Here is a 14,668-nt window from a genome sequence, read left to right as displayed (position 1 = left end):
ACTCAGAATAACAATATTTAGTCAAGCCCACCATTTCAAAAAAAATCTGTTTTTTCTATTTTTTCAACCAGTTAATTTCCAAAGATTAGCTCTTCATACAAAGAATCATGATACAGATTTAAGATTTTGGGCAGAGATACAAGCAGCATGTGAGGAAGAACATTGTGACGATGATCTGGATCCCACTGCCTGAAAGGGTGGTGCAAGTGGAGACGATTAATAATTTCAAAAGCCAATTGGATGGGCATTTGTGAGAGATAAGTTTGCAACGCTGAGGTTTACAGTTGGGGAATGGGACTGACTGAATTACTCGACAGGGAACTGGCATAGACCCAATTGGCTTTCTTCTGTGCCTGTAATTACTGCACAATAATTCAGCTGTTAGTTTCTTACGCATTTAATGTGGCAAATTCATAATCGCTATAAATCCCTAACTTTCACACTCTTTGCATCAGCAGATGCTGTCTACTTTTATACCCGTTTATCAATCAGAGCGAGGTTACCAGAACTCAGCCAACCGTCTGGTCAGCCCTATTCAAGCAATGGATTGAGAACTGCCACAGCCAGTTTCTGTCAAGTGTCGACTACTTTGTAGCTTCCTTTACAGTTTTTAAAGTTTAAGCTTAATTTAAAAACCAAATTTCACTTTGAGACTACACAACTTCTGTACTGACAACAATGCACTCCAATTATCATTGCTCTGTAACAACTCTGACATTCAAGTCAAGTTACCGAGTTGATCCCTCCCTCTGAATACCAGGAGTGTCACTTTCAATTTTCCGATTCCAAGGTACAAGCCCTGAATCCAGAATGAAATCATGGCCAAACTTGTGCAGTTTTGTCACTTTTTCTAATATTCTAGAGTGGGAAACTCTGCTCCTGGAAATTTGTTCAGCTTAAGTCCTATTATTTTCTCCATGACGTTTTTAAAATGGGAACAATAATTTGTATGTATATCGTGCCTTTAATGCAATAAAATGTCTCAAGGCACTATATGCGAGTATTATAAAACCGACTTCAAGGCACATTAGGAGATACAAAGACAGATGAATAAAAGCTTGCACAAAAAGAATGCTTTAGGGAACATCGTAAAAGTGGAGAGAGAAGTAGAGACGCAAGATTATATTGGAGCAGGAAGGTAATTACAGAGGTTAAATAAGCAGGCGAGTGATTAAAATCTGGGTTACAGAAGCCAGAATTAGAGGATTGCAGCCAAAAGAGAAAATGTTGAAAAATCTCAGCAGGTCTGGCAGCATCTATGAGAGAAAAGAGCTGTCGTTTTGAGTCCAGATGATCTTTTGTCAAAGCTAAAAGGCATATAAAGTGAGAGATATTTATACTGGAGGGGGAGGGAATGAAAGATGAGTCATTGCCACAGAAACCAGGGGAAAGGCTGCTAATGGCAGCCCATAGAGAGAGTAGAAGGTGTGAATGGCCAAACTGCAGGGAAGCTGAAATTAGAGGTCAGCTGTGACAGAGGTCACAGCTTGCCTCTGATTATCTAAAAACTGATTACCTCTAAATATCTCCCACTTTCTATGCCTTTTAGCTTTGACAAAGGGTCATCTAAACGTCAGCTCTTTTCTCTCCTGACAGATGCTGCCAGACCTGCTGAGATTTTCCAGCACTTTCTCTTTTGGTTTCAGATTCCAGCATCCGCAGTAATTTGCTTTTATTAGTGGATTGCAAATGGCTAGTAAGGTTTTAAGGCTGGAGGTGACAATTTTATTATTTATTAGTGTTACACCCCCACCCCCCGTCGCCACACACGGGCTCTCCGATAGAGAGGGGTGAGGTCATGGAGAAAGTGAAAAAGTTTTCAAAGTGTGAGCCAATGTAGTCTGTCAGGTTAGTGAATGGGATTTGGTGCAAGTTCAGATACTGATGACAGAATTTTAGATGTCCTAAGGTCAGAGGTCAAACATTGGCTGCTGGTCTCCCATGAATTGGAACAGTCAAGCCGAGAGCAAACAAAGACATGGATGGGGGTTACAGTAGCAGATAAAAGAGGCAGCAGTGGAATCAGGCAATGATATTTAGACAAGTATGAAACCATGATCTAGAACAGTCCAGATCAGCCTCAGATACTTTCCTGGTCGGGTAGCCAACCCTCCAGGATTAGCTTGCAATCTCCAAGCATTGACAATCAATCTCAGGTCACTGCTGTGTGCAACCCTAAAGAAGTATCACAAGGACATTAAAAAAGATTTCTCCCCCATTTTCTTTTAACATTTCTCTTTGCCAGGTATTAAAACATTGTAAATAAAAAGGCTGCTTGGCTGATAGTCAAGCATTATCCAATTGGGTCATTAGTCCTTTTTATTTTCCGGTTAGGAAGACAGTAGGTCATAAAGGTGGATGTGCTGGCAGACTCATGGTTGGAGCATGGAGCAAGTGATGGGATAAATCACCAAGGATACATGCAATCGTAATCAGCAACCTTGCTGTTTGGGAGAGGGATAAAGATGGCTTTGGACCTCCAAAATTGGAGCTGAGTGAAATTTCTGTTCATCCAGTACTAATCAGAGAAACAGCAGTGTAACAAGTGAAAGAGAGTGCAGGGGTCGAGAGAAATGGTGATGAGCTGGGAATTGGGTTTGTCCGCATGCATCTGGAAACTGACATTGTCAGTTAAATCCAGTAAGTCCCTCCCTGAACTTACTTTCAGTTTCTGCTGCACTGAAAATCAACACTGAATTCCAGCTCTAGAAACAAGCAACCAGTGTGGATGGAACCAAATGTGCAGTCACACAACATGATACTGAAGCATGGGGTTCAGTGTCAGTGTGTCAAGTCTTGATTTGAGCTAGGATGCCCGAGAGACAGACAGACTTACCAAAGACACAGGATGAGCTGGCTGGACTCAAATTCTTCCTCACCAGCATGTTTTGTTTCAGAAAAGCAGCAAACTGGGCTGGAATCAATCATAGGACAATTAGCAAATCACAAGATCTCCAGTTCCACTTGCAAGAGTCTCAGAAATGCATACTGATTCATTCATTCTAAGTTCAACTTAGGCTCCACAGATAGTGGACTTTCCCGATCTGGATTAGCCTTGCTGCTCAGTGACTTGTGTAGAACTCAAAGAATTATAGAATGGTGCAGTAAAGTTAGATGGAAAAATAAGCAGAAAGGACAATACAAGAAAGCTGCAAAGCTACATAGACAACATAAAAACAGAGTGGTCAACAATATAGCAGATGGAACATAATGTGGGGGAATGTGAAGTTATCCACATTGACTGAAAAAACAGAAAATTGCACTTTTTTTCAATGGCACACAACTGCGAAATTGATATTTAGAAAGGTCCTCATACCTGAATCACACAGAATTAACATGCAGTTACAGCAAACAATTCGGAATGCAAATCATAAGTTGATAATTATTACAAAGAAACTGGAGTATAAGAGTGAAGAAGTCTTACTACAATTATATAGGAGTTAGGTGAGTCCACACCTGGAGTACCATATGGCCTCCCTTACCCAAGGAAGGATACATTTGCCTTGGAAGGGGCGCGCACAAAGGTTCACAAGAGCAATTCCCAGGATGTGGAACTTGGACAAGAGAGATTCAGGAGACTGTGGCTACATTCCGTGGAATTTAGAAGAATCAGAGGTTCTCGCACTGAAACATACAAAATTCTTAAGGTGATCAAGTGCTCAGCTATTTCCCAGAGCTGTAAAGTGGAGGATGAGGGGTCATATTCGCAGGATATAGAGCTGGCCATTTAGGGCAAACTTAGGGGGAAATATCTTCACTCGAAGGGTTGGGACTCTGGAATTCTTAAAACCCAAAAAGCTGAGCATTTTCAAGACAGAGGCTGATAAATATTCGGACATGAGGGGAATTAAGGCAACCGGGAATTAAGGCAACCGGGAATTATGAGGGCAGTGTTGAGATCTTGTATCAGGCACGGTCTTGCTGAATGACGGGACCGAGTGCAAAGGGCCAAGTGGTCTATTGCTGCTCTATACATCCTTATATTAGGCGGCCATTCAGACCATCATGCCTGCGTGAACTCTTTCCTTCTGCTATCCAATTAATCACAATCCTCTGTTCTTTTGAAAGTTATCATCAAAGTCACTTCCACTGTCATCTGAGGTCACACTTGCTGCATGAAAAAGTTCTCAGCACCAAAATATCCATGGGATTAACAGCATCTCAACTGAGTTAACATATCATAACTAAAGACAAAGCCCAAGCAGATTCTGTCCATTCAGAATGAATCCTATGAATATTCAGCTCTGGTGAAGTTCAAGACACCCAAATAACACTGTAAAGAGCAGACAGTGCAGGAACACAGTAGACGGCATGGGTGCTGAGAGCAGGGGCAGGGGAACAGCTCACGGCGTGGACGGATACACTGTGACACAGTGTGGATAGGCTTTGCTGGAACATACTTCATGCACAGTTCCAAAATTTAGTTCTAACCCTCAAAGCTGCAGCTGACTGCGCACCACTCCAATAACCCCTCAGAATCTCACCAAATAACCGTTGATCTAATTTACGCCATCTGTGCCTTTAACTCAGTGGTTCCCAAAGGGTGCGACGCGCCACACTGGTGCGGCGAGAGAGGATGGCAAGTGTGGCGGGAAGATTCAAGGACAATCAAAGAAACATTTAAACATGGTTTAAACAAGCATTGTTTTATACTTTCTGGATGTCCCGTGATCATATTATAAAGTAGTTGTGTTCTATGTTATGAATCAAGCACTGCTAGGAGTTGTTTTTTTTTGTTTTTGAATGTACTTATCAATACAAAATTCGGTGTGGCGCCAGCAAATTTTTATTCCGAAAGTGCGGTCCAGTGAAAAAAGTTTGGGAACCACTGCTTTAACTGCTGTTACCTTGAGCTTGTTTCTGGGTCAGCACTGTGCCAGTCCGCTGCATGTGCTGCTTGAGAATCTGGGTGAACTGGGCGGAGAGGCTGGGCGACTGGCTGGCAGCAGTGGCAGTGGCTGTGATCAGGCTGGCCTTCTGGGCGGGTGACAAGGTTGAACACTTGGTCTTTGGGCTGGAATTTGGGCTGCTCGACACACTTGATGTGCCCTGTGAAAGACAGATGGAACATCAGAACATATGAAACTGAAGTAACAGCGGGCAACATGGTCTGCAAAACTGCTCCACCACTTACTCAGGTCACAACAATCTGATTCTGACATCAGCTCCACTTTCCTGCCTCTTCCTCATAACTGTGGACTCTCCAATAGTCCAAACATCTTTCTCAGCCTTGACTATATTCAAAAGTGACTCCAACCACCCGCAGCTCTCTGGGTCACATTTTCCCAATCTGCTGGTCTACCACTTAGCTTTGCAATAGTGTGTGCATTTTCTTTCAACGTGATACCATCCTTAACTTTGTTAGTCTGTTAAAGATGACTTACTTTTTGAGTTCTCGGAACACAGGAGTAGTCGTTCATTCATTTGAGCCGACTTCACCATTCAAACACATGATCTGGTTGTGGTCTCAACTCCACTTTGCCACCTGCCCTTCATGACCCTTGACTCCGTTGTCTATTAAAAGTATATCTAACTCTGCCTTGAATAAATTTAATGACCCAGCCTCTATTACTTTTTGGGGAAGAGAATCATACAGACTAACAATCTTCTGAGAGAAACAATTTTGACTCACTTCATCTTAAACAGTATAACTTTTAGACTGTGTTGGTTTTAGTCTCTCTCACAAGTGGAAACATCCTCCTGCTTTTTATCCCATCAAAGTCTCCTGTCACTCTTCTAAACTCCAATAGGTTTAAGTCCAACTTGCTCAACCTTTCTTCATAACCTTTATCCCAGCAATGAGTTAAGTGAGCCATCTCTGAATTGCTTTTAACATAATCATATATATTTTCAAATAAAGAGACCAAAACTGTACAAAAGTATTCAAGGTGTGGTCTCATCAATACCCTACTTGTACATTCTACTCCCCTTGCAACAAATGTCAATATTCCATTTGCCTTTCTAATCACTTGCTACTCCTGCATACTAACGTTTTTTGTGTTTCATGTACCAGGACACCCAGGTCCCTCTGAACCCCAGGGTTCTGCAATCCCTCTCCATTTAAATAGGATATTGCTTTTCTATTCTCCCTGATACAGTGGACAAATCCACATTTTCCCATATAATTCATCAGATATTTCTTTTGCCCAATCATGTAACCATATCCCTTTACAGACCACTTACATTCTTATCAATCTTGGTTTCATTGGCACATTTAGCTACAATAGTTCAGTACAACTTCTCTTCCCCAAACCCACACTGACCCTGGCAATGCCTGATCAAATTATGATTTTCTAAATATCCTGCCATAACCTCTTTAATAATGGATTCCAGCAATTTTCCTATGACAGATGTTAGGCTAATTGTCCTGTAGTTTTCTATCTCCCTCCTTCCTTGAATAAAGATGTTAGCTCTTTTCCAATCCACTGGGACCCTTCCAGAATGTAAGGATTTTTACAAGATTGTAACCAATGCATTTCCCACTACATACCGTCTTTTAAGACTCAAGGATGCAGACCATCAGATCTTGGGGACTTTTCCCGCTTTGAGGACGAATAAGCACCTTTTCCCGAATGATAGAGATTATTTTTACCTCCTCCTCCTCCTGTTCACCTCTTGATTTTCAAGCATGTTTGAGAAGCTTTCCAGCGAAGACAGTCACAGAATACCTGTTCAATGCCTCTGCCATTTCCTTGCCTTCATTATCAATTCCCCAGACTCTCTCCAGAGTACCAATGCTCGCTTCAGTTACTCATTTCCGATTTAAATACTTCTAGAAACTCTTTCTACCTGTTTTATTATAGGCTAACTTTCTCTCATACTTTCTCTTTTACTTTCTCAATAGAAAGTATTATGAAATATCCCCTTAAATATCTGTGACTTTTTAACTCCCAGTATATCTTTCAAACTATTTTTCCTGTCCACTTGAGCTAACTGGTCTTCATGCCTTTGCTTAAACTCAAAGAAAATGGCTTTAAGGTTTTAGTCCATGTTCTCCTCACTCTGATAGTGCAGGGTTCCCTCGGCACCACCCCTCTGACACTGTGGAGCTTCCTCAGTATCACCCCCATCCCACCAAAAGACACTTCATCACGACTGAAATCTGTGTCAGCTGAATTATGCACTTAAGACTCTTGAAATGTTCTTGAACTCATAACAGCTGTTCCAGAGGCAAGAGGGTTACCCAATGAGCCAGTGTTGAGTTTCCACAGGAAAAGAACAGCTTGCACTGAAGGAGTTTCCAAAAACCTTCATTAGAGGTTCATTAAAGGATGACACGGTGGCACAGTGGTTAGCACTGCTGCCTCTCAGCGCCAGGGACCAGGGTTCAATTCCCGGCTTGGGTCACTGTCTGTGTGGAGTTTGCACATTCTTCCCGTCTCTGCGTGGGTTTCCTCCCACAATCCAAAAATGTGCGGGTTAGGTTGATTGGCCATGCTAAATTGACCCTAGTGTCAGGGGGATTATCAGGATAAATAGGGCCTGGGTGGGATTGTGGTCAGTGCAGACTCGATGGGCCGAATGGCCTCCTTCTGCACTGTAGGGATTCTTCATAGAAACCCTACAGTGCAGAAGGAGGCCATTTGGCCTATTGAGCCTGCACCGACCACAATCCCACCCAGGCCCTACCCCCACATATTTACCCGCTAATCCCTCTAACCTGCGCATCTCAGGATTCTAAGGGGCAATTTTTAACCTGGCCAATCAACCTAACCCGCACATCTTTGGACTGTGGGAGGAAACCAGAGCACCCGGAGGAAACCCACGCAGACACGAGGAGAATGTGCAAACTCCACACAGACAGTGACCCGAGCCGGGAATCGAACCCGGGACCCTGGAGCTGTGAAGCAGCAATGCTAACCACTGCGCTACCGTGCCGCCCCTATGATTCTATGAAAGGGTTAGATTTTAGGGAGCATCTTAAAGGAGGGGGAAAAATTCCAGAAGAGAATTCTAGAGCTTCAGGCCTAGGCAGCTGAAGGCATGGCCACCACTGATGGAGCGATGACATTTGAGAATGTGCAAAATGCCAGAATTGGAAGAGTGCAAAGATCTCGGAGGGATGTGGGGGGGCAGTGGCTGTTACAGAGACAGGGAAGAATAAGTCATGGGATTGGTGGGGTGGGGGGTTCAATTTTAAAATGAAGGTGTCACAGAACCGGAAGCCAATGCAGGACAGCAAATACATGGGTGATGAATGAGCAGATAGTGTGAGGAATCTTATACCTTGCAAAAGCCTTTCTTCTTTCGTGGCACGTGGGCTGATGAGCCCTGTACTTGTTGTCCATCCCTAATTGCCCTTGGATTGATTGGCCTTCTAGGCCATTTCAGAGAGCAGTTAAGGTTCAACCAATTGCTGTGAATCCCAAGTCATATGCTGGCCGGGTCAGATAAGGACAACAGATTTCCTTTCCTTCAGGATATTACTGAACCAGATGATTTGTGCAACAATTAATGATAGTTGTCTGAAACTTTGAATTCCAAATTTATTATTGAATTTAAATTCCACCAACTGCTGTGCTGTGACTTGACCCACAGTCCCAGAGCATTAGCCTGGCCCTTTGGATAACTAGTCCAATGACATTGTCATGATAATGCGACTTCCCCTTTAAATCCAAAGTGAAACCAACCCAACTCTGGAAAGGGGACAAATAATTGGATTTCTTGGGTATGATATCACCAAGGAGAAGTTAAATTCTGGCTGAGGTTGCTATCAGGTTGAAAACAATATTGAACTGCAGCTAGTCTGAGCTTGTCGAGAGTCGCTGCAGACTCAATGGACCAAATGGCCTCTTCTGCACTGTAGGGATTCTACGATAAGACAGGACTGTGAAACTGGGTAGAAACATCGATACATAGAAAAACTACAGCACAAAACAGGCCCTTCGGCCCCACAAGTTGTGCCAAACATATCCCTACCTTTTAGGCCTACCTATAACCCTCCATCCTATTAAGTCCCATGTACTCATCCAGGAGTCTCTTAAAAGACCCTATTGAGTTTGCCTCCACCACCACTGACGGCAGCCGATTCCACTCACCCACCACCCTCTGTGAAAAGCTTCCCCCTAACATTTCCCCTGTACCTACCCCCCAGCACCTTAAACCTGTGTCCTCTCGTAGCAGACATTTCCACCCTGGGAAAAAGCCTCTGAGAGTCCACCCGATCTATGCCTCTCAACATCTTATATACCTCTATTAGGTCTCCTCTCATCCTACGTCTCTCCAAGGAGAAAAGACCGAGCTCCCTCAGCCTATCCTCATAAGGCATGCCACTCAATCCAGGCAACATCCTTGTAAATCTCCTCTGCACCCTTTCAATCTTTTCCACATCCTTCCTGTAATGAGGCAACCAGAACTGAGCACAGTACTCCAAGTGGGGTCTGACGAGGGTCTTATATAGCTGCATCATTATCCCCGGACTCCTAAACTCAATCCCTCGATTGATGAAGGCCAGCACACAATACGCCTTCTTAACCACCTCATCCACATGCGGGGCCGATTTTAGAGTCCTGTGGATCCGGACCCCTAGGTCCTTCCGATCCTCTACAGTACTAAGAGTCTTTCCCTTTATATTGTACTCCTTCATCCCATTTGACCTGTCAAAATGGACCACTATGCATGTATCTGGGTTGAAGTCCATCTGCCACTTCTCTGCCCAGTCTTGCATCCTATCTATGTCCCTCTGTAACTTCTGACATCCCTCCAGACTATCCACAACCCCACCAACCTTCGTGTCGTCGGCAAACTTACCAACCCATCCCTCCACTTCCTCATCCAGGTCATTTATGAAAATGACAAACAGCAAGGGTCCCAGAACAGATCCCTGGGGCACACCACTAGTGACCGACCTCCATTTAGAAAAAGACCCATCTATACACACTCTCTGCCTCCTTCGGGCAAGCCAGTTCTGGATCCACAGGGCAGCAGCCCCTTGGATCCCATGCCCTCTCACTTTTTCTAGAAGCCTTGCATGGGGGACCTTATCGAATGCCTTGCTAAAATCCATATAAACCACATCTACCGCTTTCCCTTCGTCAATGTGTTTAGTCACATTTTCGAAGAACTCCACCAGGCTCGTAAGGCACGATCTGTCTTTGACAAAGCCATGCTGAGTATTCTTGAGCATACTAAACCTCTCTAAATGCTCATATATCCTGTCCCTCAGGATCTTCTCCATCAGCTTACCAACCACTGAGGTTAGACTCACCGGTCGGTAATTTCCTGGGCTATCCCTATTCCCCTTCTTGAACATAGGAACCACATCCGCAATCCTCCAATCCTCCGGCACTTCTCCCATCTCCATCGACGACGCAAAGATCATCGCCAGAGGCTCTGCAATCTCTTCCCTCACCTCCCACAGTAACCTGGGGTACATCCCATCCGGACCCGGCGACTTATCTATCTTGATGCCATTCAAAGATTCCAGCACAACCTCTTTGCTAAAGTCCACATACTCAATCTTTTCAGTCCAACGCAAGCCCACAGTACACCCACCCATGTCCTTCTCCTCTGTGAAAACTGAGGCAAAATACTCATTAAGCACCTCTGCCATTTCTACTGGTTCCGTACAGACTTTCCCGCCTTCACCTTTTATAGGCCCTATTCCTTCACGTCTCATCCTTTTACTCTTCACATATTTATAGAACGCCTTAGGGTTTTCCTTAATCCTACCTGCCAAGGCCTTCTCGTGACCCCTTCTGGCTCTCCTAATTTCCTTCTTTAGTCCCTTCCTACAAGCCGTATACTCATCTAGATCCCTATCTTCGCCAAGCTCTCTTTTATATGCTTTCCTTTTCTTCTCAACGAGGTCCCGCACAGCTTTCGTGCACCACGGTTCCTTTAATCTACCAACTCCTCCCTGTCTGCTCGGAACATTGTCCTGTAGAACTCTAGACAGACATTCCTTGAAAAACTGCCACCTCTCTTCAGTACATTTCCCCGAGAATACCTCCTTCCAATTTACTCCTCTAATTTGCTGCCTTATGACTTCATACTTCCCCTTACTCCATATAAACGCTTTCCTAGCTTGCCTGATCCTCTCTTTTTCCAATGCAAGCATGAAGGAGATAGAGTTATGATCGCTATCCCCAAGATGCTCTCCCACTGAGAGATCTGACACCTGTCCAGGCTCATTGGTCAGTATCAGATCAAGTACAGCCTCTCCTCTTGTAGGCTTGTCCACATGCTGTGTCAGGAAACCCTCCTGAACACACCTAACGAACTCCTCCCCATCCAATCCCCTTACCCTAGGGATATTCCAATCTATGTTTGGGAAATTAAAGTCTCCCATCACAACAACTCTGCTATTACTGCAACTCTCCAGGATCTGTTTCCCTATCTGCTCCTCCACCTCCCTGTTACTATTGGGTGGCCTATAGAAAACTCCCAGCAAAGTGATCGACCCCTTCCCACTCCGAACTTCCACCCACAGAGACTCTGTGGACAATCCCTCCACAGCATACACCTTCTCTACAGCTGTGACACTATCCCTGATCAGCAGTGCCACTCCACCCCCTCTCTTGCCTCCCTCCCTGTCCTTCCTGAAACATCTGAATCCCGGCACCTGGAGTATCCAGTCCTGTCCCTGAGACATCCAAGTCTCCGTAATGGCCCCCACATCACACTTCCAGGCATCGATCCACACTCTGAGCTCATCCCCTTTATTCACTATACTCCTGACATTAAAGTAAACACATCTCAATCCTTTGGTCTGAGCTCTCTCCCCCGTCCATCCTCCCTCTTGCACTGTCTATAACCCTTCTCTCTTTGCGAGCTAACTTCCTCGCTCCCAGTCACCTCGTCTCGATCCCCTCCCCCCCAACCTATCTAGTTTAAACTCTCCCCAGTAGCCTTAGCCAGCCTTCCCGCCAGGATATTGGTCCCCCTGGGATTCAAGTGCCACCCGTTTTGTGTGTACAGGTCACACCTGCCCCTAAAGAGGTCCCAATGGTCCAGAAATCTGAATCCCTGCCCCCTGCACCAGTCCCCCAGCCACACATTCATCCTCCACCTCACTCCATTCCTGCCCTCACCTTCCCGTGGCACAGGGTGTAAGGAAGCTGGGAAGGGAAGTCAGGCTCATCAAGCAAAAGAAACCAAAAAGGTAAAATCCAGGAACTGAGTGGTCAATGTTAAGAACAACATGGCATGGTGGCACAGTGGTGAGCGTTACTTCTACAAATACAAAGGCCAAAAGAGTAACTGGGGAGAGAGTAGGGCTTCTTAAGGATCAACAAGGTCATCTATGTGCAGATCCACATGAGATGGGTGAGATCCTAAATGAATATTTCTCATCAGTATTTACTGTTGAGAAAAGCATGGATGTTAGGGAACTTGGGGAAATAAATGGTGATGTCTTAAGGAATGTACATATTACAGAGGTGGTGGTGCTGGAAGTCTTGAATCGCATCAAGGTAGATAAATCCCCGGGACCTGATGAAGTATATCCCAGGACATTGTGGGAGGCGAGGGAGGAAATTGCGGGTCCCCTAGCAGAGATATTTGAATCATCGATAGTCACAGGTGAGGTGCCTGAAGATTGGAGGGTGGCAAATGTTGTGCCTTTGTATAAAAAGGGCTACAGGAAAAAGCCTGGGAACGACAGGCCGATGAGCCTCACATCTGTGGCGGGTAAGTTGTTGGAAGGTATTTTGAGAGACAGAATCTACAGGCATTTAGAGACGCAAGGACTGATTATAGAATCCCTACAGTGCAGAAGGAGGGCATTCGGCCCATCAAGTCTGCACCAACTCTCCGATAGAGCATCTTACTCATCCTCCCATCCTATCCCTGTAACCCTGCATATTTACCATGGCTAATCCCCCTAACCTGCACATCTTGGGACACTAAGGGGCAACTGAGCATTGCCAATCCACCTAACCTGCACATCTTTGGACTGTGGGAGGAAATGGTCACCCTAGATTCCTACCTCACCTTTAAAACTCTTAAAAACCTTCCTCTTGGACTAAACCTTTGGTCTTAAGTCTTAGGGTCGAATTGTGATCTGTGGAGGTTAGGAACAGGAAGGGGTCGGTAACTTTACTGGGTGTTTTCTATAGGCCGCCCAATAGTAGCAGAGATGCGGAGGAGCAGATTGGGAAGCAGATTCTGGAGAGATGTGATAATAACAGAGTGGTCGTGATGGGAGATTTTAATTTCCCAAATATCAATTGGAATATCCCTAGGGTAAGGGGTTTAGATGGAGAGGAGTTTGTTAGGTGGGTTCAGGAGAGCTTCCTGACACAGTGTGTGGATAAGCCTACAAGAGGAGAGGCTGTGCTTGATTTGATATTAGGGAATGAACCTGGGCAGGTGTCAGATCTATCAGTGGGAGAGTATTTTGGGGATAGTGATCATAACTCTATCTCCTTTACACTAGCATTTGAGAGAGATAGGATCAGCCGAGCTAGGAAAGTGTTTATCTGGAGTAAGGGCAACTATGATGCTATTAGGCAGGAAATTAGAGGCATAAATTGGAAGGAGGTTTTCTCAGGGAAATGGACGGAAGAAATGTGGCAAATTTTCAAGGAAAATTTGTCTGGAGCTCTGCACGGCAATGTTCCGGTGCGACAGGGGAGTTATGGTAGGTTACAGGAACCGTGGTGCACGAAAGCTGTGACGGATTTAGTCAGGAAGAAAAGAAAAGCCTACAAAAGGTTCAGGGAGCTAGGTAATGTTAGAAATCTAGAAGAGTAATGACTAGTAGGAAGGAACTAAAGAGGGAAATTAGAAGAACCAGGAGGGGTCATGAGAAGGCCTTGACAGACAGGATAAAGGAAAACCCCAAGGCATTCCACAAGTATGTGAAGAGCAAGAGAATAAGATGTGAAGGAGTAGGACCTATCAAATGTGACAGTGGGAAAGTCTGTATTGAACCGGTTGAAATAGCAGAGGTACTCAATGAATACTTTGCTTCAGTATTCACAGTGGAAAAGGATCTTGGTAGTTGCAGTGCAGACTTGCAGTGGACTGAGAAGATTGAGCATGTGGGCATTAGGAAAGAGGATGTGTTGGAGCTGTTGAAAAGCATCAAGTTAGATAAATCGCCGGGACAGGATGGGATGTACCCCAGGTTACTGTGGGAGGCGAGGGAAGAGATTGCTGATTCTCTGGCGATGATCTTTGCGTCGTCAATGGAGACGAAAGAGGTTCCGGAGGATTGGAGGATGGCGGATGTGGCTCCGTTATTCAAGAAAGGGAGAAGAGATAGCCCAGGAAATTATAGACCGGTGAGTCTAACCTCAGTAGTAGGTAAGTTGATGGAGAAGATCCTGAGAGGCAGGATTTATGAACATTTGGAAAGGAATAGTATGATCAGAAGTAGCCAGCTCGGCATTGTCCAAGGCAGATCATGCCTTACGAGTCTAATTGACTTTTTTGAAGATGTGACTAGACACTTAGACGGGGGAAGAGCAGTAGATGTGGTTTATATGGATTTCAGTAAGGCGTTTGATAAGGTGCCCCATGCAAGGCTTATGGAGAAAGTGGAGGGGCGTGGGATACAAGGGGACGTTGCTTTGTGGATTCAGAACTGGCTTGCCCACAGAAGGCAAAGAGTGGTTGTAGATGGGTCTTTTTCAGAGTGGAGGTCGGTCACCAGTGGGGTGCCCCAGGGATCTGTTCTGGGACCCGTGCTCTTTGTGATTTTTATAAATGACCTGGATGAGGA

The 14,668-nt window shown here is 44.9% G+C and overlaps 1 protein-coding gene across 2 annotated transcripts in view; it reads right to left on the bottom strand.

The window, feature by feature from the left end:
• kansl3 (KAT8 regulatory NSL complex subunit 3) overlaps nt 1-14,668 on the bottom strand; it is a 147,389-nt gene that overhangs the window by 80,407 nt on the left and 52,314 nt on the right. The window contains exons 13-14 of one of the 2 annotated variants that reach the window (XM_078239692.1): nt 4,848-5,049; nt 2,837-2,914 (exon numbers count right to left, since the gene is read on the bottom strand). In XM_078239692.1, the coding sequence (XP_078095818.1) occupies nt 2,837-2,914; nt 4,848-5,049 (280 nt within the window). The remainder of the gene's footprint in view (nt 1-2,836; nt 2,915-4,847; nt 5,050-14,668) is intronic. The other variant, XM_078239693.1, reaches the window with a different exon arrangement.

Source organism: Mustelus asterias, chromosome 22 (assembly GCF_964213995.1).
Source record: "Mustelus asterias chromosome 22, sMusAst1.hap1.1, whole genome shotgun sequence".
In the NCBI taxonomy this organism is placed as follows: Eukaryota; Metazoa; Chordata; class Chondrichthyes; order Carcharhiniformes; family Triakidae; genus Mustelus; species Mustelus asterias.
Note: the sequence above shows the minus strand (reverse complement) of the source record. Positions and strands in the feature narration are given on the sequence as shown.